The sequence below is a fragment of the Podarcis melisellensis genome (genome assembly GCF_964234715.1).
Source record: "Podarcis melisellensis genome assembly, chromosome: 11".
Lineage (NCBI taxonomy): Eukaryota > Metazoa > Chordata > Lepidosauria > Squamata > Lacertidae > Podarcis > Podarcis melisellensis.
Genome location: NC_138543.1, coordinates 16,715,824 through 16,735,842, shown reverse-complemented (window position 1 = coordinate 16,735,842; position 20,019 = coordinate 16,715,824). Strand labels below are relative to the sequence as shown.

General features: G+C 42.1%; 1 protein-coding gene across 1 annotated transcript in view; it reads right to left on the bottom strand.

Moving 5' to 3' along the window:
- CEP120 (centrosomal protein 120) overlaps positions 1-20,019 on the bottom strand; it is a 37,137-nt gene that overhangs the window by 4,104 nt on the left and 13,014 nt on the right. Inside the window, exons 10-18 of the mRNA XM_081930453.1 lie at positions 19,553-19,702; positions 17,254-17,436; positions 15,785-15,881; positions 15,554-15,706; positions 12,547-12,636; positions 11,761-11,853; positions 10,248-10,409; positions 8,775-8,897; positions 6,345-6,443 (exon numbers count right to left, since the gene is read on the bottom strand). Of these exons, the coding sequence (XP_081786579.1) occupies positions 6,345-6,443; positions 8,775-8,897; positions 10,248-10,409; positions 11,761-11,853; positions 12,547-12,636; positions 15,554-15,706; positions 15,785-15,881; positions 17,254-17,436; positions 19,553-19,702 (1,150 nt within the window). The remainder of the gene's footprint in view (positions 1-6,344; positions 6,444-8,774; positions 8,898-10,247; positions 10,410-11,760; positions 11,854-12,546; positions 12,637-15,553; positions 15,707-15,784; positions 15,882-17,253; positions 17,437-19,552; positions 19,703-20,019) is intronic.

Sequence of the window (20,019 nt, the reverse complement as noted above, 5' to 3'; positions counted from 1 at the left end):
CATGTACCCTAAGGACTGCCTTCTTCTAAATGTCTAAGTTATAGGATAATTCACAGAGGCCCTTCATCTAATCCCTGAATCTTCTGTGATGCAGACAGTGGATTTCAGGGGAAAAGCCTCCTCTGTTGTGGCACCCTGGTTGTGGAGTACTTTCCCCAGGCCTTTCAGTATAAACTATTAGATGTCCTTTTATGTTGTGAATTTCCTGTCTTTTTTAAAAGAAAAAATTAAAAGAAAAAGCAAAAACCCTAATTTTATTATTCTAGGTTTTCAAGGTAGCCTACAAAAGAGAACCATAAAACAAATATATAACACAGCAAACTGTATGTCTAGCTAGCTAGCATGAATGTCTATAAGGAACCACTGTTTTTAGGGTACTAGCAAAGCAGTAAACAGGGGCATCCTGACATCACCTGCAATGTATTATTGAATTAATCCTCAGATCACTTAAGCTTCAAGCAGCTTGGATTTCACAAGTCTAGACAACTACAATAATCAAGTCATCCTCCAGCAACCTCATACTATATTTAGCGCTACAGAAATACAAAAAGTGGGTTGTAATAGTTTACTTCCATACGGTCCCAGCACAGAGAGTGTGTGTCTAATGACCCCTTGAGAGCAATTTCAATGATCCCATTAGTAAGTAATTACCTTGATTATGTTAACCACATATTGATAGGAAATATTTATCTACTGCTCTAGGTTCTCTGGAGTCTGTTATAACTGAATAGCAAGGGTAGATTGCTGTTCACAAACCAAACACCTATATAGTCTAAGTATACTTATCTAGATTCTTTGGAGAGGCGCACATAAAATCCTTCATTGAGAATCATTTTCCTTACTAATATCCACCTCATGAAGAGCTGAAATTTATGATCTTTTCTCCTGTTTTCAGATGCAAAAGCTAAAAACTACTCTCGTCATTTTATAGCAGTTCTGAAGAGTGGGAAGAACTGTTGGCATGCGAAGAAGTTGAGTTCTGTGTCTGCATTTCCCAGGAGGAAGGCACAACCAAGATACTGGAGTTGTTGATCACAACTCTCTCATGTCCAGCGCAGAAGAAAATCTCAGAGGGCAAGGAATTATTTCCCAATAGCAGCCACTGACAAAAAATACTTAACATAGAAAGGGAACTTTGTAATCCTTAATGTCAAATTACAAGGAGACTCCGTATGAACATGGTGAGAGCTGTTCAACAATGGAATGGACTACCTTCGAAGCTGATGGAGTCTCCTTCATTGGATGCTTTTAAGCAGAGTTTGAATTGCCATCTATCAGGTTGCTTTTTTTTAACTGTGATTTCTTCAGGGCATGGCATTGGACCTGACACGGTTCCCTTCTAACTCTACAAATCCATGATTCTATGCTACTTCCAATAAACAAATCAATACTGTCTAAACTCTTGGCCTACAACAGCAACAAAAGTAAAAAATAATAATAGTAAATCACCAATATTAAAAAATTAGTAAATCACTAATTTTTTTTTTAATCAATCTACAAAATAACCCTTGCATTCTGCCAGGTGCTATAGCTAAGAGGCTCCTCAATCAAAGGAGAACAATCTTTATTTTGTCATAGCAGCTTATAAATCCAGAGGGAAGATGTAGACATACACACACTAGACTAAACAATGGCTAAATAGCGGCTACAATTCACTCTCCCACTTGTACATACCAAGCAAGTCTGTGGGAAAAAACGTACGACTGAAGCGAAGGAACTCAACTCCAGTTTTCTGAAAATAACCCAGAGCTGACAACTCAGTAGGAGGGTCTGGATGGTTTCAAGACACAGTTTTTAACCGAGGCTCGGACTTCTAACTGTTTTTTAAAGCAAAGATTTACATCCTCGCCTTGGCTAAATTACTTGTAAATTAATCACATTAATTACCTTGAGAGGATAAGCAGGAGGCTGGACAAGATAGAGCCAGTGTCAGCCAATAAAGTCTGTGTTTGTTTAAAACAAATGCACTAGTTTTGCTGCGAACAAATCCACACAGAGTACAAAAATGGTAAGACTTAAACTCTCTAATAACCACTTATCTCAAATGCACATACTTTTGAGTTTTTACAGAAACATTCAAAATCCAGACAGATCCCTTTGTAATCACCAAAAGCTGAATTGCAACATTCTTTCTAGTTACAACTGCATTGCAACATTGCTACAGTTCTCCAATTTTGGACTTCTCAGATTTACAAGCGCTGGTAATCTTATTGTCAAAAATTCAAGCTAAAATATAAATCGGTATATCAAAATATGTATTTGCTCTTTTTCGACTTCTGAAATTCCCTCATAAAGTTTTGACTTTAGGCAGACTTTGGCAAAGCCAGTCTTATCACTAGGCGAACTACACAGTTGCCTATGGAGGCAATTTTTTTAGGGTGCTTGGAGGCTGCAGGAAAACAAAGTGGGGATCTTTCAGAGGACGTGTCATAGAGGTGCTACAGGGGGGTCTCCTGCCTGGATCTCCCCCACCGTCTCAATTTGAGGTAGCCCTCAGCTCCTGGAGGAAGTGGGGCAAACAGAAAACACACTTCCTCTGAGAATGTGCAGAGTGAAGAGGGGGAAATGACTCAAGAGTTTGCCTAGGGCACAAAATAGCAGTGGACTTTGGTGCTCATCTAAGGATGTACATTACAGTTTCATTAGTCTGTTGCAGCAAAGAAAGCAATGAGTCTTGTGGCACCTTAACAACTAACAAAGTGATTATTTGGCATAAGTTTTTGCAAGTGTGTCCACCTCACATAGGTGGCGCTGTGGGTTAAACCACTGAGCCTAGGACTTGCCGATCAGAAGGTCGGCGGTTTGAATCCCCACAACGGGGTGAGCTCCTGTTGCACGGTCCCTGCTCCTGCCAACCTAGCAGTTTGAAAGCAGGTCAAGTGCAAGTAGATTAATAGGTACCGCTCTGGCGGGAAGGTAAATGGTGTTTCTGTGCGCTGCTCTGGTTCGCCAGAAGCGGCTTAGTCATGCTGGCCACATGACCTGGAAGCTGTACGCCAGCTCCCTCAGCCAATAAAGCAAGGTGAGTGCTGCAACCCAAGAGTCGGCCACGACTGGACCTAATGGTCAGACGTCCCTTTACCTTTACACTTGCCCAATGGCACAGGGAATGTGCCAGGCAAGAGGCCAAGAAAAGGCAGAATGCTTGTCTGCAGCCCAAGGAGCTGGCCCTTTAAGAGCCACAGTCTTTTGGCTAAGGTATTAGAACTTGGGCAACGGGGGACTGGAAGAAGGGAAGCAACCACCAGCCTGCCTTCCTATTTTATCCCTGTCCTAGGTAACTTTCACACGTGGGTCAGAATATCCTGCATTCCAGTGCCCTATGGCCAGCTTCCATCCATTCCCCGGCTATGGGTTTAATGCAGAATAGAGCAGTTGCATTACTTCTATGCAACTGTCAGGGATTAAGTATTAAGGGAGGACATGCTTAGAAAGTGCTATGTCTCTGATCAGAGGGAAGAGAATGGCAACAACAAACAGATCTTCTTGCCATGAGAGTCCTCTCTCCATGTGTAACAGTTCTCTTACTGCCTGTGCTTTCTTTCCTCCAAACCTAGGACCATGGGAAGCATGGGTTATATTCAATGTAGCACTAAGGTGAATGTTCTGTTAGCATAAGGATTTATCCTTGTGCATTGCAACATCCTCTCCCTGTCCTCCCCTGTATTCCCCTAAATCTGTTCTGTGGGTTCTTCTACCACTATGGAGAAGATCTGGGATCAGCGAGATTAGGAGCATAGGGAAATCCCCTTGTGTTAGCACAAAAAATATTGGGGCAATATTTTTGCCCCCAGATATTTTGAGATCTTCATCATCTTCATTCTTACAGCTCTTACGTAGCACAGTGTATAAGTCTTTCCCATCACCACAAAAAAGAAGAAAAGCTTTTCTCCATCGCATATTTAGTTGACCACCATTTTTATTAATCACTAGGTGATTCCAGAAATAACATGTTGATACTATATTGTGTTTTAATAGCTATCTTCAGAGTATACGGATTGTAGCTGTGCATTTCTATATTTAAATTTTAGTTTTTGCATTGAAAGAGGACTATTACCTGCTCTGAGTAAAAGGAACAGAGAGGGCTAATATTTAAACTAAGATCGCATGGAATAAAGGGGCATTATGCTAAATACTTGAACGCTTTACATGATTCTATAATTCACAGCTTGACTATACTTTCTATTTTTGATTAATGGAAATCTGTTTAAACACTTCTCTGGCAATGGCCACAAAGCATTTGATCGCCTTTCCAAAGGCTTGCCAGCTGGGTTTTGTCATTAACATTTATTAACAATCCAAGATACGGCTTTTTGCGTCTAATTCTCACAACATAAATGTTTTGTATAGTTCTCCAGAGAGCTCTGGTGTGACAAGTTTCTGGCACAAATTACAACCCCATAGCTATTCACCAGAACCAATGTGAAATTAACATGGTATTAATCCAACTTAAACAAAAAATAACACAAATCATCAGAACTTAAGCAGACTTAACATTCCTCAAGGCCTCTAAATTTGTAATTTTATAGTCAAAACACAATGGAGGATTCTTTCGACCAGTTCATTTAAAAGGCTTTCAGTTTAGCTTTAGCACAGATGCACAAAGGAAGGTTAAATGTTTGACGAGTTCTAAACAAGCTTTAACAGTCTTATTTCAAAGGGGGAAAGCACTGAGAAGTATAATCTAAGTTTTCATTCAGGTATTTGTTAACTTTTGGAAATGGCCTCATCGCGTTTTTCAGGAAAGCTTTTTTATTTTATTTTCAAGAAACAGGGGTGGGGAAACTTCAGTCCATGGGTCAGTCTTGGCCTGCTAGGCTTTCTCATTTGGCATATGAGGACGGTTTGGGCAAATGACACCTGCCCACTCTACTCCAGGTGTCATATGAATAAGGGCGGTGCTAGGTCAAAAGGACAGGGCTTCGCTAAAGCCCCCTTGCGTGGCTTCCAAAGTGCCTGACAACCAGCTGTTTGAAGCATTGATAAAGCAGAAATCCAGTGCTAAGCAGGATTGCCCATTCCCCAAGAAGGGGGATGCGGCTTGGTCCAGGTGCATGCGAAAGCCACCTGCAAAATCACTCTCACATACTCAAACCCAGCACTAAGCAAGATTTCTCTCACCTCAACTCAGCAAAAGGAGGGCAATCCTGCTTGGTCCGGGTGTGTGGGAGAGCAACCCAACCTGCTCAGTTTGACTGAACTTCCAAAGCACATAGCAAGCAGCAAGGTGCTAATTTAAATGACAACAACACTTCATTTCATCGGTTGACTTTCTTGTTGCCTGCTATGTGCTTTGAAATCCCAACTTTGGGACTTCAAAGCAGCCTCCCAAATCATTTCTGAAGTCAGGTGACTGACAGGTAGACAGCCCCCGCCCACCTGTCAAATTTGGCCCATGAACCAAAAAGGTTGCTCACTCCTGCTTATAGCCAATCCTAGAACATCAAAAACAGTAACACAGCCTCTGAGCGTGATCCAGAGAACCGGGTCCCTATCGGAAGGCAGGCTGCGGGTGCTTCAAATAATGCAGGGATTTGTAGGAAAATCATCAATTAAGATGCATCATTAATGAATGCCAATTCTGGCCCACTGGACTTTGATTTAGGAGACCGTGAACTGGCCCAACTCATTACCTCTTAATCTCAAATTAAAATATACAGTGTGGAAATACTGATGTCATTGAGCAATGTTGTTGAGCAATGAACGTGGCAATGTTTGTGATGTACTTCGTAATCAAGAGAAACTACTTTCTCCAGGCAAAATGCACATCTAGGCCACAATTTTCCAAGTGTGTAAATATCACAGTATCCTCCCTGGTTTTTGTGGGCTGCAAAATATGTCAGCAGGTGAGACAGCTATTGTTTTTCTCTCAAACAGTGAAAGATCTTTACAAGCATCCTTGATAAACACTAATCTCTCCAGTTAGTTCTCCTAAGTGGGCACACCGCAGCAAGGCAGATTTGGCTTCACTAATGTACAGTGGTACCTCGGGTTACATACGCTTCAGGTTACATAGGCTTCAGGTTACAGACTCCGCTAACCCAGAAATAGTACCTCGGGTTAAGTACTTTGCTTCAAGATGAGAACAGAAATTCTGCTCCGGCGGTGCGGCGGCAGCAGGAGGCCCCATTAGCTAAAGTGGTGCTTCAGGTTAAGCACAGTTTCAGGTTAAGAACAGACCTCCGGAACGAATTAAGTACTTAACCCGAGGTACCACTGTATATAGAAGCAACTTCCTCTTCTTGTTCTCATGAGAATTTCAAGGGTCAGAGAAGATTGGAGGGCCACATTCTGGCCCTGGGCTTTAGGTTCCCCACCAGTGATTTATCTTATATGTTACACACCTGTTTAAGCCTTGCTAGTTCCTTCAGCGCTCGCGCCCATTGCTGCTTGTAGTGTAGTTTTGCCTTGGTCGCCGATTCCAACTTCCTTTCAAGGTCCCCCTAATAAAGAGCAGAGCTCTATCAACAAACACTATAACCGTAGGAATAATCTTTATGCAATTGAATATACAAAACTTGTATTACAAAAATAGTTTAGTATAGCATGTAACTTCTAAAGCTGTAACACAATTTGATGTAAATACTGTGGTGAACAAGAATATCCTCGTTTAAGCATTAGCCTTATTTTTATTGTCCAACAAAGCAAAACTGGATTAGTCTGCAGTCTGAGACAGTTCATCTAAACAGTTCATGTAAACCATTTTTAAACATCTTCAAAGGACTCAAAGATAGCATTCATTTTTATATAAAAATCACTCGCTGTTCATATTTCAGCTTAATTGGTGATGCAAGACTTGGCATGCCTGATCCTTGAAATTCTAGCTAATGTGTGCCTCTTAGTTTGGTTAGATTGCACCTTTTAAGTCTTCAGCTTGAAAGATCATGTCTCTGCATTAAATAACTCACGCTCCCTCAAAAGCAGCAGAAAATGTTTCCCCCCCTTAACTGGTCTTCTTACGCATTGCCAGGCCAGGAGGACTTGTAAACTGCTTCTACTTCAGCTATGAAAAATAAAACTATTCTGTTGGGGGCTTCTGAATCCTGTAGGATCTGGAAGTATGACTTGAGGAGTAATATTCAGGCCAACTCCATGTCCCTGGTTAGAATTCAATGTCCAAAGCTGCAAGTTCTGTACAGAGGCTCAAGAAAAAGTAGAACCTGCTTCTAGATCAGTGATTTCCAAACCTGGGTCTCCAGCTGTTTTTGGACTATAATTCCCATCATCCCTGACCACTGATCTTGCGAGCTAGAGATGATGGGAGTTGTAGTCCAAAAACAGCTGGAGTTTGGGAAACACTGTTCTAGATGCAGGAGTGAGGAACTGTGGCTCATCAGATGTTACTGGACTACAACTCCCATGGTCTCTGACCTTGGGCTACAATGGCACAGTTTCACTAACCCTGTTAGTGGGTGGCGCTGTGAGTTAAACCACAGAGCCTAGGACTCGCTGATCAGAAGGTCGGTGGTTCGAATCCCCATGACAGGGTGAGCTCCCGTTGCTCTGTCCCTGCTCCTGCCCACCTAGCAGTTCGAAAGCACGTCAAAGTGCAAGTAGATAAATAGGTATCGCTCCAGCGGGAAGGTAAACGGCGTTTCCGTGCGCTGCTCTGGTTCGCCAGAAGCGGCTTAGTCATGCTGGCCACATGACCCGGAAGCTGTATGCCGGCTCCCTCGGCCAATAAGGTGAGATGAGCACTGCAACCCCAGAGTCAGTCACAACTGGACCTAATGGTCAGGGGTCCCTTTACCTTTACCTTTAAGCAAGCAAGGACATATGTATGGACCTAATGGTTAATGGCTAGTGAACAAAGAGTCCTCATTTCTTTGGTTGTTGTTCTATCACATCGTAACACAGTTTTTTTAAAAAAAAAGGCAGAATCTTATACATGCATTGAATATATATGACTGTCCAAACTGATGTTTGTGGGAACCAGATATGGGGCAATAAAATGAAGTCTGAAGATATTGGGAAGTAGCTTAAAATTTGCATTCTTTCACAAGACTGGCTGGGACAACCCAGCTAGATGGGTGGAGTATAAATAATAAAATTATTATTAAGAGTCCTTTCCTAACCCTTGCCAATCTCACACCCCAAAAGAGATAAAGAACTGCTTATCAAGAAAATGCCCCAATCTTTTCTTCATAAACTGGATATTTGTTACCTCTTCTGAGTCAAAGGCATAGATAGATTAGAATTTTGAAAGCTACATACATTCGCAGTGCTATCAAACATGCAACATTTATAAATAACAAGCTCAAGCTATCAAAAGTAAGAAGAGTCTAAATAAAGCTACTGATACAACAAGATGGGTCTCTAGAGTTCATGTCCATCTAATGACAGGTGTCTGCCATGAATTAAGAACAATTTGCAAACACTTAACTTTGCTTACCATTATTTTTTTTTCTACGCAACCTTGGTAGTACCTCGATAACCAATGCTTTAAGAATATTTATTACAATTTATCTTGGGTCAAAAACTCATTTTAGGCGTACTCTGCTTGAGTTATCAGTAACCGTGAAATCTGGAAAATACCGCCACAGATGAACTGGAAAGGAATGTGAAACTCCTATTCCTGGCAAGCTCTTAAAAGCGACAGCATCTTCCAGAAGGATTCTTTTGTTTTGTTTATATTTATGATGCAAATTTTGTGGCTGGGTTAAATTTGGAGTTTATTCCATGTTGTTGTTTTTTCTTGTTCATGCTGTCTACATTTAATCTGTTGTAAAATGCTGCTATTCTTTCTGAGCCTTCAGATAAAATTGTAGACATACCTTTTCTAAAGTTAGAATACTTATTTCTGATTGCAGCCGGATTTCTGGCTTGCTGCTTTGCTGTTCCTTGTATTGCTGAAACTCTTTCTCCAGAGTTTTATACTTGTTTTCCCAGTCATAAAGCTGTTAAGAAGAAGAAGAAGAAGACGTTGGATGAGTTTATGCTTAGATGATAACACAACAAAGAGCTAGAAGGAACATTTTGCCCAATAGATTACTGGTTTTCAACTGGTTCTCCAAAGAGCAACACAAAAGGAGCACTACTACCATACAAATAGATTGTCAAAGATTAAGAAATGGTTCCTCAAATATCACATTGCTTTATAGTTTTTACACACACACACACACAGAGAGAGAGAGAGAGAGAGAGAGAGAGAGAGATGCACAGCAAATATTAAAAAGGAAAAAAAACTTCTTTGTGATGGCAGCCACCATTCCTCCTTGGAAAATCTGCCAGATTTCTCTTAGTGATTTAGAAGGGCACTTGAGATTTTTTTGTTTCATTCCAACAGGCCTTTCTGAGTTACCCACTGCTGATTTTGTGCAGTTTCCTCCTGTGCCTTGCACAGTACTACCAATAATGCAGTGAATGAACATTATTCTTATTCTTAACTGATTTTTAGAAAATTATTAACCACTTAAGACAAATTTAAAAAGTCAACACATAAATGAGAAAAAAATAAGTATTTTGTTCAGGCAAATTATTTATAAAGCTAAAGCTTTTTTTTAAAAAAAAAGCTTAAAATTATTGTGATAAGTAAATTGTTCCTTAGCAACATAGCAAGAGAAATGTAGAAAATAAAAGATATGGAGGATTTCCAAGACGCTTGGATTTCTTGAAGGAAACCCAATAAACAGTGGATCAAACTCAAAAACGCCCCTTCTAAAAAATGGGACGGCCTTTAGTCCTGAGGAGATTCTCACAAATCTGTCAATGAACATTTTAGAAGCATCAAGGATACACTGCGCACATAGTTTGGTCCTTAGCATTAAAGAGAGAGGGGTGCCCTCAGGAAGCTCCACCAACCTAATCTCATTAATTAGCTGTAAATAACTTTTTTAAAAAACACATTTATTCAAAAGTTACAATACAGTTACAATACAATACCCTTTCGATCAATATATCCCCTCCACGGACACCTCTGCGAGGCTGGTGGCATTAAAATATCTGGTCTCCCTTTTTCGCTTTTATTGAAGGAGAACAGGATATTTTAAAGCTTTAATTAACTTGGCCGTAAGATCACCCAAAAAATCTATGTCCATCTCTACCATTAAATAAAATTGTATCCAGTGCTTCCCCCCCCCAAACATTTCCTGAATCTTTGTACTTTTCTCCATTTACTGTATTTATTTTCCCCGATTTGAACTATAAAATGGTGATTTTCTTGAGTCACAATAAGAGTACCCCTAAGCATTTTTTTAGGGGGGAAAGCACTGGTTGTATCTAACTTGGAAAAGTTAAGTTCCACTCACTTGTTGCTGCAAGCGGATCTTGTCCTCTTCCAACTGTCTGAACCTAGATTTTTCCAGCTCCACCTGATGCATGCATTCTTCTTTGACTCGCCGCATTGCATCTTGAAGCTCCTGACGGTTTCGTTCATGCTCTGCTTGGAGCTCCTTCTTTGCTCTTTGGAGCTTAAAATTTAAAGCACATACACAAAGAGAGAGAGAGAGATTTCAGCACCAGTGGTTGTCCAGATGTAAACCTGAGCTGCCTCATTTAGCAAGCACGCTCGATTGACATTACTCTCACGAGTCACTCATGCATTTCTTTGACCAACTTTTTTAAAATAATAATAATAATAATAATAATAATAATAATAATATAACAATACTTTATAAACTTAGCCTAGCTGTGTGGAGTGCGTTCCACAACATCCATGGAGTTACGAGGGCAAAAAACCATGGCTCCTAGCCAGTGCTGGATTTACGTATAAGCTAAAAAAGCTGTAGCTTAGGGCTCCACTCTCTTGGGGCCCAAAAATGTTTTAAAGGAAAAAAGCAACTGGATGTACATTTCAAAAATATAAGATACAAAACAAATAAAATGGCATTAGATACCTATTAGGTCCATAAATTACCATATAGCATATCTTCAGCACAAAAAACAGCGACAAATTGTTGCTGACAGAGGACAGCTGGACATATAAAGGGCCCCATTACCTTCAGTAGCTTAGGGCCTCATCAAACCTAAATACAGCCCTGCTCTTAGCTATGTAACAGTGATTTCTCTGCCAAATCTGATGGCTTTGCAGCTTTAAGTACAGGAATACTTGACGGCTACAAGATGCACCTTGCTTATTTTTAGGTATTCCCACATATAAAAAATTATGCTCCTCCTTCCTTCTCCATCCACACCAACCTGCCAATGAACTAAAACATGCACACAAAAGCCCCAAAACTATGCACCAGAAAAAGCTACGTTCCATAGCATGCAAAAATTCCAATCCGAGCACAAGTCTAAGATGAACTGGAACGGTTCTTTTGAGTTTTAAATAATAATAATAATAATAATAATAATAATAATAATAATAATAATAGTAATACCCCACCCATCTGGCTGGGCTTCCCCTGCCACTCTGGGCGGCTTCCAACAAAATATTAAAATACAGTAATGCATCAAACATTAAAAGCTTCCCTAAACAGGGCTGCCTTCAGATGTCTTCTAAAAGTCTGGTAGTTGTTCTCTTTGACATCTGGTGGGAGGGTGTTCCACAGGGCGGGTGCCACTACCGAGAAGGCCCTCTGCCTGGTTCCCTGAAACTTGGTTTCTCGCAGTGAGGAAACCGCCAGAAGGCCCTCGGCACTGGACCTCAGTGTCTGGGCTGAACAATGTGGGTGGAGACGCTCCTTCAGATATACTGGGCCAAGGCCGTTTAGGGCTTTAAAGGTCAGCAACAACATTTTGAAGTGTGCTCAGAAACGTACAGAAATGGTTTCTGTATGTGCACAGTACAAGATATAACATTGCGCTGCATATGTTTACCTCGGTTTCAGCACCAACAAGTTGCTTTTCACGCTTCTCTAAGTCAGTCAACGTTTTTTGAAGTTTTTCTTCCAAAACTGTATATTCTGCAACCTAGAATGTATACAGTTAAAATAATAGTAATAATTCTTTCTATACTGAAATATGGTATTTGTTCTTGGATGACACTTATATCCTTGCAAAAGAAACCGGATTTAAAATGAGCTTGAAATCCCACAAAGCAAGTGACAACATGGTGGATTTCAAAATATTATGCATCAGAGCCTGCACTGCTAATAGACTCCAACAAGACTTAGGCCACAATCCTATACACAATTACCTGAGAGTAAAACTCAGTGGGGCATATTACAGTGCAGGATTGCTCTGCAAGACTAGCAGTATTACATATTTTTATTTTAACTCAACCGAAAATTGGAATTTGCTGCCAAGGAGTGTGGTGGAGTCTCCTTCTTTGGAGGTCTTTAAGCAGAGGCTTGACAACCTTATGTCAGGAGTGCTCTGATGGTGTTTCCTGCTTGGCAGGGGGTTGGACTCGACGGCCCTTGTGGTCTCTTCCAACTCTATGATTCTATGATTCTATGAAAGGAAATATATTGCAGCTTGATTCGTAAACAATTCCAGGGTATCTCTAAGGTGTGTTACCAAAAGTATTTTTGTGTAGGTTTTATGGGCTGTGTGTCTAGGTCTTCTTCTGGCAGCTAATGAAATACATCACCCTTTACCACTGCCAGCTATCATGACAGTTCATTATGCTGTGAAGCATTTCAAAGGGGAAAAGGGTCTTACTTTTTTCTTCACCAATGCTTCCCTCTCTCTGTCCCTTTTTCTCCACTCCTCTGCAACAGCCTGCATATGAGCCAGCTCCTTCTTCTTCAGCTGTGGAAAACAAAGGCAATTTCAAAATGTCTTCCTTCGAAAACCATACAATTTGCATAACTCAGTCAGAACTATTGTGGAAGTCTTTCCTCAAGAAACCCAACACGGCGTGCAAATTAAGTATTCAGGACATCAGGGGGGAATTCCAGATCAAATACACAGACAGCTCCCATTATCAGTCCTGAAAATTGATTAGGTAAAGGTAAAGGGACCCCTGACCATTAGATCCAGTCGTGGCCGACTCTGGGCTTGCGGCGCTCATCTCGCTTTATTGGATGAGGGAGCCGGCGTACAGCTTCCAGGTCATGTGGCCAGCATGATTAAGCCGCTTCTGGCAAACCAGAGCAGCGCATGGAAACGCTGTTTACCTTCCCGCTGGAGCGGTACCTATTTATCTACTTGCACTTTGATGTGCTTTCGAACCTGCTAGGTTGGCAGGAGCAGGGACCGAACAACAGGAGCTCACCCCATCGCAGGGATTCAAACCACCGACCTTCTGATCGGCAAGTCCTAGGCTCTGTGGTTTAACCCACAGCGCCACCCACATCCCTAAAAATTGATTACAGGTCTGTTAATTTTTAAATGGTAGCTGGTAAGAGGCAATAGTTATGCATAGCCATGTAAAGCTGAATTATGTCTAAAGCTACCATAACCAGAAGTAAAATGGAGAACTTTAACCACATTTGCAAATTTATTTAAGCAGTCATAAAATGCTACAGTAACTCATAGGCTAATAATAGCAGGACTGTGTGTTACAAAACATAATGGAAGTAGAAAGCCTTAAAAGTGATGGGAAAAAGAGAGGCAAGCTTCCACTTGAATTCAACTGAAGCAGGAGAGATGGGAGTGGGGAAAAGCAACTCAAGTGGAATGAAAATTTAAAAGTACAGTGGTACCCCGCAAGACGAACGCCTCGTAAGACGAAAAACTCGCTAGACGAAGGAGTTTTTCGTTTTCTTAGCCGCTTCGCAAGACGCATTTCCCTATGGGCTTGCTTCGCAAAACGAAGCTTGCCCCGCAAGCTCCGGGGATAGCGGGGAAGCGCAGCGCATCTTCACCGCTGTCCCCAGACCTCTTTTGAAGCAAGGGGCGGCGGGGAGAAGATTGCTTCTCCCCGTTGCCAGCCCCACAATCTCCGGGGACAGAGGGGAAGGCTCGCGCGCCTTCCCCTCTGTCCCCGGACCCCTTTTGAACCAAGGGGTGGCAACGGGGAGAAGTGATCTTCTCCCCTCCGCCCCTTGCTTCAAAAGAGGGGACAGAGGGGAAGGCACGCACGCCTTCCCCTCTGTCCCCGGACCCCTTTTGAACCAAGGGGCGGCGATGGGGAGAAGCAATCTTCTCCCCGCTGCCCCTTGCTTTTAAACAGGTCCGGGGACAGAGGGGAAGGCGCGCGGCGCTTCCCCTCTGTCCCCGGACAGTCTCCATAGGAACGCATTGATTGATTTTCAATGCATTCCTATGGGAAACCGTGCTTCACAAGACGAAAAACTCGCAAGAAGGAAAAACTTGCGGAACGAATTAATTTCGTCTTGCGAGGCACCACTGTAGAATAGAATCATAGAATTGTAGAGTTGGAAAGGACCCATCTAGTCCAACCCCCTACAATGCAGGAATATTTTGCCCAATGTGGGGCTCAAACCCTCGACCCTGAGATTAAGAGTTTCATGCTCTAGAAACTGAGCTACCCTGGGCACTTTCCAGGCTGTGCCCACAGAAAGTGAACATGCCAGTACATTGCAAGACCCCAGTGAATAAAATCACTCCTCCTCTTAGTTCAATATTGCCAATGTTTGGAATTCTCTCTCTCCCCCACTCTTCCAAGGTGCTCTGTAAAATCCAAAGGTGGTATAGTCTCAAGACTGATATATTATAATGACCGAAGGATGGGGCAGCAGGCCACAAGTGTTCCTGTATCGGCAAGGAGGAACCTTTGCGCTTAAGACTGTAAATAGGTAAGATTCCTCTTGAATGTAAATAATCCTTCCAAAACACAGATCAGTTTTAGCTTGCTGTCAACGTCCTGGGCACATCTTGAAGATATACCAAACTGACTTTTCGCCCAGACACAATGTAAGACTGGGGTGATACCCTGTAAGACACGCCTCAAAATGTATTTGAACATTATGAAGCCATCTATGCTGAATCTGCCAAATAGACAATGCTGTCGTACAATCAGCTAAAGGGCTGATTCCAATTTAAAAACCTCTTTCCCACGCTTGTATCCGCCTGAACTGCAACCTAGGTTTAAGATCTGTCACGAGAGATTTTACTTTCTTGGGCTCCATGATCACTGCAAATGGTGACAACAGCCACGAAATTAAAAGACGCCTGCTCCTTGGGAGAAGGGCAATGACAGGCCTAGACAGCATCTTGAGAAGTAGAGACATCACCTTGCCAACAAAGGTCCGTATAGTTAAAGCTATGGTTTTCCCAGTAGTGATGTATGGAAGTGAGAGCAGGACCATAAAGAAGGCTGATCGCCGAAGAATTGATGCTTTTGAATTATGGTGCTGGAGGAGACTCTTGAGAGTCCCATGGACTGCAAGAAGATCAAACCTCTCCATTCTTAAGGAAATCAGCCCTGAGTGCTCACTGGAAGGACAGATCCTGAAGCTGAGGCTCCAATACTTTGGCCACCTCATGAGAAGAGAAGACTCCCTGGAAAAGACCCTGATGTTGGGAAAGATGGCGGGCACAAGGAGAAGGGGACGACAGAGGACGAGATGGTTAGATAGTGTTTTCAAGGTTACCAGCATGAGTTTGACCAAACTGCGGGAGGCAGTGGAGGACAGAGGTGCCTGACGTGCTCTGGTACATGGGGTCATGAAGAGTCGGACACGACTAAATGACTAAACAACAACAACAACAACAAAAGAGTAGACCAGTAGTCCCGTTTAAAACAAATGTATAAAGAAACCTGGTTTTCAAAAAGATCTTCTTGTAGTTCCTTCCACATTTCCAATTCAAGTGCCGCTTTGTACTCTAGAGTTTCTCTTGTTTCCGGCTGGATTTCAGGAACATTACGTGGCTGAGATGAAGGAACCAGCGGTGGCTCATTGGCACCTAAACCCTAAACATGGAAATGCTATTAGATAATCTTCCATGGAGTTGTGTCTTTCCAAACAAGAAAGGGTGCATTTCTGTTTACCTGAGAAGAATCGGACACCACAACTTCATGCATTTTCACAAGCCCATAATCTTCTAGAGTCACCGTGTATGAAAGCTCGGCTATCCTGTTGCTTGTCCTATAAACAAGAACAGGAGCATTTCATTTCTTCTCTCATTCAAAATTAATCTTGCTCTCTACTGTCATCTGTTTACAATGGAACAAGCATGAGAAAAGTGCACTTATTCCTACAGCAGTCTTTCCTCTCTTTCCTTCTCAAAAAGGTCGCAGGAGCTAAACAAGTTTTATATAAAGAAGTCAAACAATCCTGACTGTCAGACGACTGATCAAAACATGTTCATTGTAAAGGCCTTTGGCTATACACAATAAATTGTCTGATTGACTGACAGACCCAGACATGACGCCAATTCTTTTAGGAATACGGAACACAGAGAGTTGAAAAAGGAATAGCTGCTCTATTAGAGAAGTACAGAGCATTTATTCCTATTCATGAATAAAGAGGCTGGAGACCATCATTATGATTCTTAGATACTGGTTACCAGCTAGTCTCTGGTCTGCCTGAATTTTCTCTCTTTGTTCCTCCTAATCACTTGTGTTGTGGCGCTGGCTATCAGGTTTGACTCAATGCTTATTTTTCTGCATATCTGCAAACAGTTTTGTTTCAAAGCTCAGAATTAAATATTTGCTGCTACAAGTGTCTTACTTTAATATGCACAATCACAACCTGGCAAGTGTGGACCGAAAGGAAACACATTAAGGTCAACTGTCCGCAAAATAAATGTTCCAGACTCTTTTCAGATGATTGTCTTGTTACTAAATCGTCAAAAAGTATCACTAAATAAACAAAAACATGAAACCCAAGTTGCGAAGAGCAATAATTCTACAGTTTACATTTGTTTCTCAAACTTCCTTTTATCCATTTTTAGTAAAGTTTAAATAGTTTTCTATGCAAATACACTGAAAAGCTGGGTAAACTTATCGAGTTACAGGAAATAAACATCTGACATTTGAAACAAATCAGTACAAAGGAGTACAGTCACTTTCACATCAGTGAGTTGAGTTTGACAACAAACGCTAAAGTCAATTAGGTTTGGAGGGCTGCCATCTAGTGGCTACTAAGTTTGGGTGCACTCATGCTTTTCAGAAAGAATCTTCTACATAATATACCGGAAAGTTTGATTGTGCAAGCGTATATTTTGAAATTAAATATATATTTACCATTAGAACGTTATATAAATTAAAAATTCCAAGCTCCACATTGTAATCAAATCTTTACCAAGTCAGCAGACAATGCTTGCATGACTGCTAAAGAAAGGCGCATTTAGAATCTTGTCCCCCAAAATTAAGAGTTATGCAAGCTCTTCAAAAATAAGTATTAAGAGTTTTGCTAAATGCAAAAAAATAAATAAAATAAAATCAAAAAGGCCTATAGGAGTGTTAAACAGAACCAGCTATAACAGAAGAACCTCATTTTTCAAAGCTCATTGTACCCTTGCGCTGCTGTAACAGGGATTGTTTCACTGAAGGTCTGGCGCCAGCACTGTTCCCCACTGGCACCTAGAAAGCGGGTTTTTTCCATGGCCAAAATATTTGAAAGCTGGAGTCTTGCAACTCCCAGCAGTAAGTCTTTGGCTGTTTTATCTTTATGCCACAGCTCCACCAGCAATGGTATCCTGAAAGACAGAGAGAAAAAAATACACATAGCATATAGGAGTTTGTATTTTGTTCTCATAGATGGGGTTTTCCTCAGTTGCTGTAGGCCGGGATGGGTAGAAGAGATGCATTTATTTTACATCTTTTGTGATAAAACACAAAAGAAGTGTCTGAAGAAGTGTGCATGCACACGAAAGCTCATACCAAGAACTAACTTAGTTGGTCTTTAAGGTGCTACTGGAAGGAATTTTTTTTGTTTTGACTATGGCAGACCAACACGGCTACCTATCTGTAACTGGATCTTTTGTGATGTTGGCATAGAAGCTCTGGCAGACATCAATGCTACCCTGTGGCAAAATAGTACAACCACTTGAAGGAGTTCAAGGATGCTCAATTTTGCAAGAACATTTCACACCCATCACAGTAATTTTCCATCCTAGAAATATACAATTGAGCGATATACCTGTATTTTTCGCTCTATAAGACGCACAAGACGCACCTAGTTTTTGGAGGAGGAAAACAAGAAAAAATATATTCTGAATCTCAGAAGCCAGAACAGCAAGAGGGATCGCTGTGCAGTGAAAGCAGCAATCCCTCTTGCTGTTCTGGCTTCTGGGATAGCTGCGCAGTCTGCATTCGCTCCATAAGACGCACACACATTTCCCCTTACTTTTTAGGAGGGAAAAGGTGAGTCTTATACAGCAAAAAATATGGTACTTTGACTTCCTGCATTTCCTGCATTTCTGAAAATAGGTCCCAATCCAAGGGAAGAACTAGGGTGAAGTTGTTGTCTCAAGGTTTCTCCATTCCTACTGGTTAGCCATTAACAACAGTAGAAACCCATCCAAACCTGTCTCACATCACATTAGGAGTTAAAATTCAACAGCTTCCACAAGCTAGTAGTATTTCTTCCGAATACGACCAGTTTGAATGAGTTGCTATGAAGTACATTCAGGTTAGAATAGGTCTGCAGGTTTCGAACTGAGTCAATGAAGGATATAGGGCAGACTCCAGTCCCTACCAGTTGCACACAGAGAGCAAAGTGCAATCATACGAAGGGTTAGATGACCAAATGTGCTGTGCGGGACCTAATCCATCACTTAGAAAACAACACACACAGAGAGAACCATATCCCCCTTTGTCACCTGCCACCCCCTACTGTGCTGGGCAAGTACCTGGTTCTTCAAAGCATGCACCCAGATCTCTGGTATTCGGCAATTTGAGTCCCTACCTGCCCTTTGCATACAGGCTATACCCCCAGTTGCTAGGACTACTAGAAACCAACCTACTCTCCCCTGTCCATTACCCCTATAGATGTGGAAGCGAATGAGACCGAGGCCACACACTGCAAGTGTCATGGCTCTGCATTCTGCCCTTTGTGAAGATGGTAGGATCATGCCCACACTGCTGGAAAAAAGCAAAGCAGGAACAAATATTTAAATGGAACTTATTAGCAAATACCATACCACCTCGCTGACACAAAACGTGCCACCTGAACTACCGTATTTTTCGCTCTATAAGATGCATTTCCCCCTCCGAAGATTAAGGGGAAATGTGTGTGCATCTTATGGAGTGAATGCAGGCTCCATGGCTTCAGCGAAAGCAACGCAAAGCCTCCGAAGCACAGTGGGATAGCCCGCTGAAGCCTGGAGAGCAAGAGGGATCGGTGCGCACTGATCCCTCTTGCTCTCCTGGGTTTGCTTCGCTGGAGAGGCGCTGCACAGCTTTCTCTCTCTGTGCAGTGCCCCTTCAGTGAAGCAGGAATAGAAATGGAAGGGGCTCCGTTTCTCCTGCCGCTTCGCTGAAGGGGCGCTGTGTAGAGAGGGAGAGAATTTTTTCTTGTTCCCCCCCTCTAAAACTAGGTACGTCCTATGGTCGGGTGCATCCTATAGAGCGAAAAATACGGTAAATAACCAATCCTGAGGACAAATGTATAGGGTTATATTTAATGTAGTGCTAAGGGGAATGCTCCCCAAACCCTCCAGAGCAGATCTAGATAAAGTAGGAGGATGATGAGAAGATACAAAGTTACGTTCAGCTAGTGCTAACTTGCAATTTCAAAATGTAAGTATGGTTGTGAAGGAAAGAGAAATGTGCCAATGCACAGATTGTTAAAATGTCACCCTTGTTACATACCTGAAGAAGGTATCCTGCAGCTGGTGGGGCATCGTTGCAAAATCAAATGCACAATATGACTGGGGAAGAAACACTTCCATGTTCTTCCTTACTTCCACGGGAGGGTTTGTCATAATGGGTGCAGCGCTTCCAAAAAACGGATACGAGTACCTATGGAGGTAAAAAAGGTAAAGGTAAAGGACCCCTGGACAGTTAAGTCCAGTCAAATACGACTATGGGGTTGCGGCGCTCATCTCGCCTTCAGGCCTAGGGAGCCAGCATTTGTCCACAGACAGATTTCTGGGTCATGTGGCCAACATGACTAACCCGCTTCTGGTGCAACAAGACACCGTGATGGAAGCCAGAACATGGAAACGCCATTTATCTTCCTGCTGCAGTGGTACCTATTTATCTACTTGCACTGGTGCGCTTCTGAACTGCTAGGTTGGCAGAAGCTGGAACAGAGCAACAGGAGCTCACCCCATCAT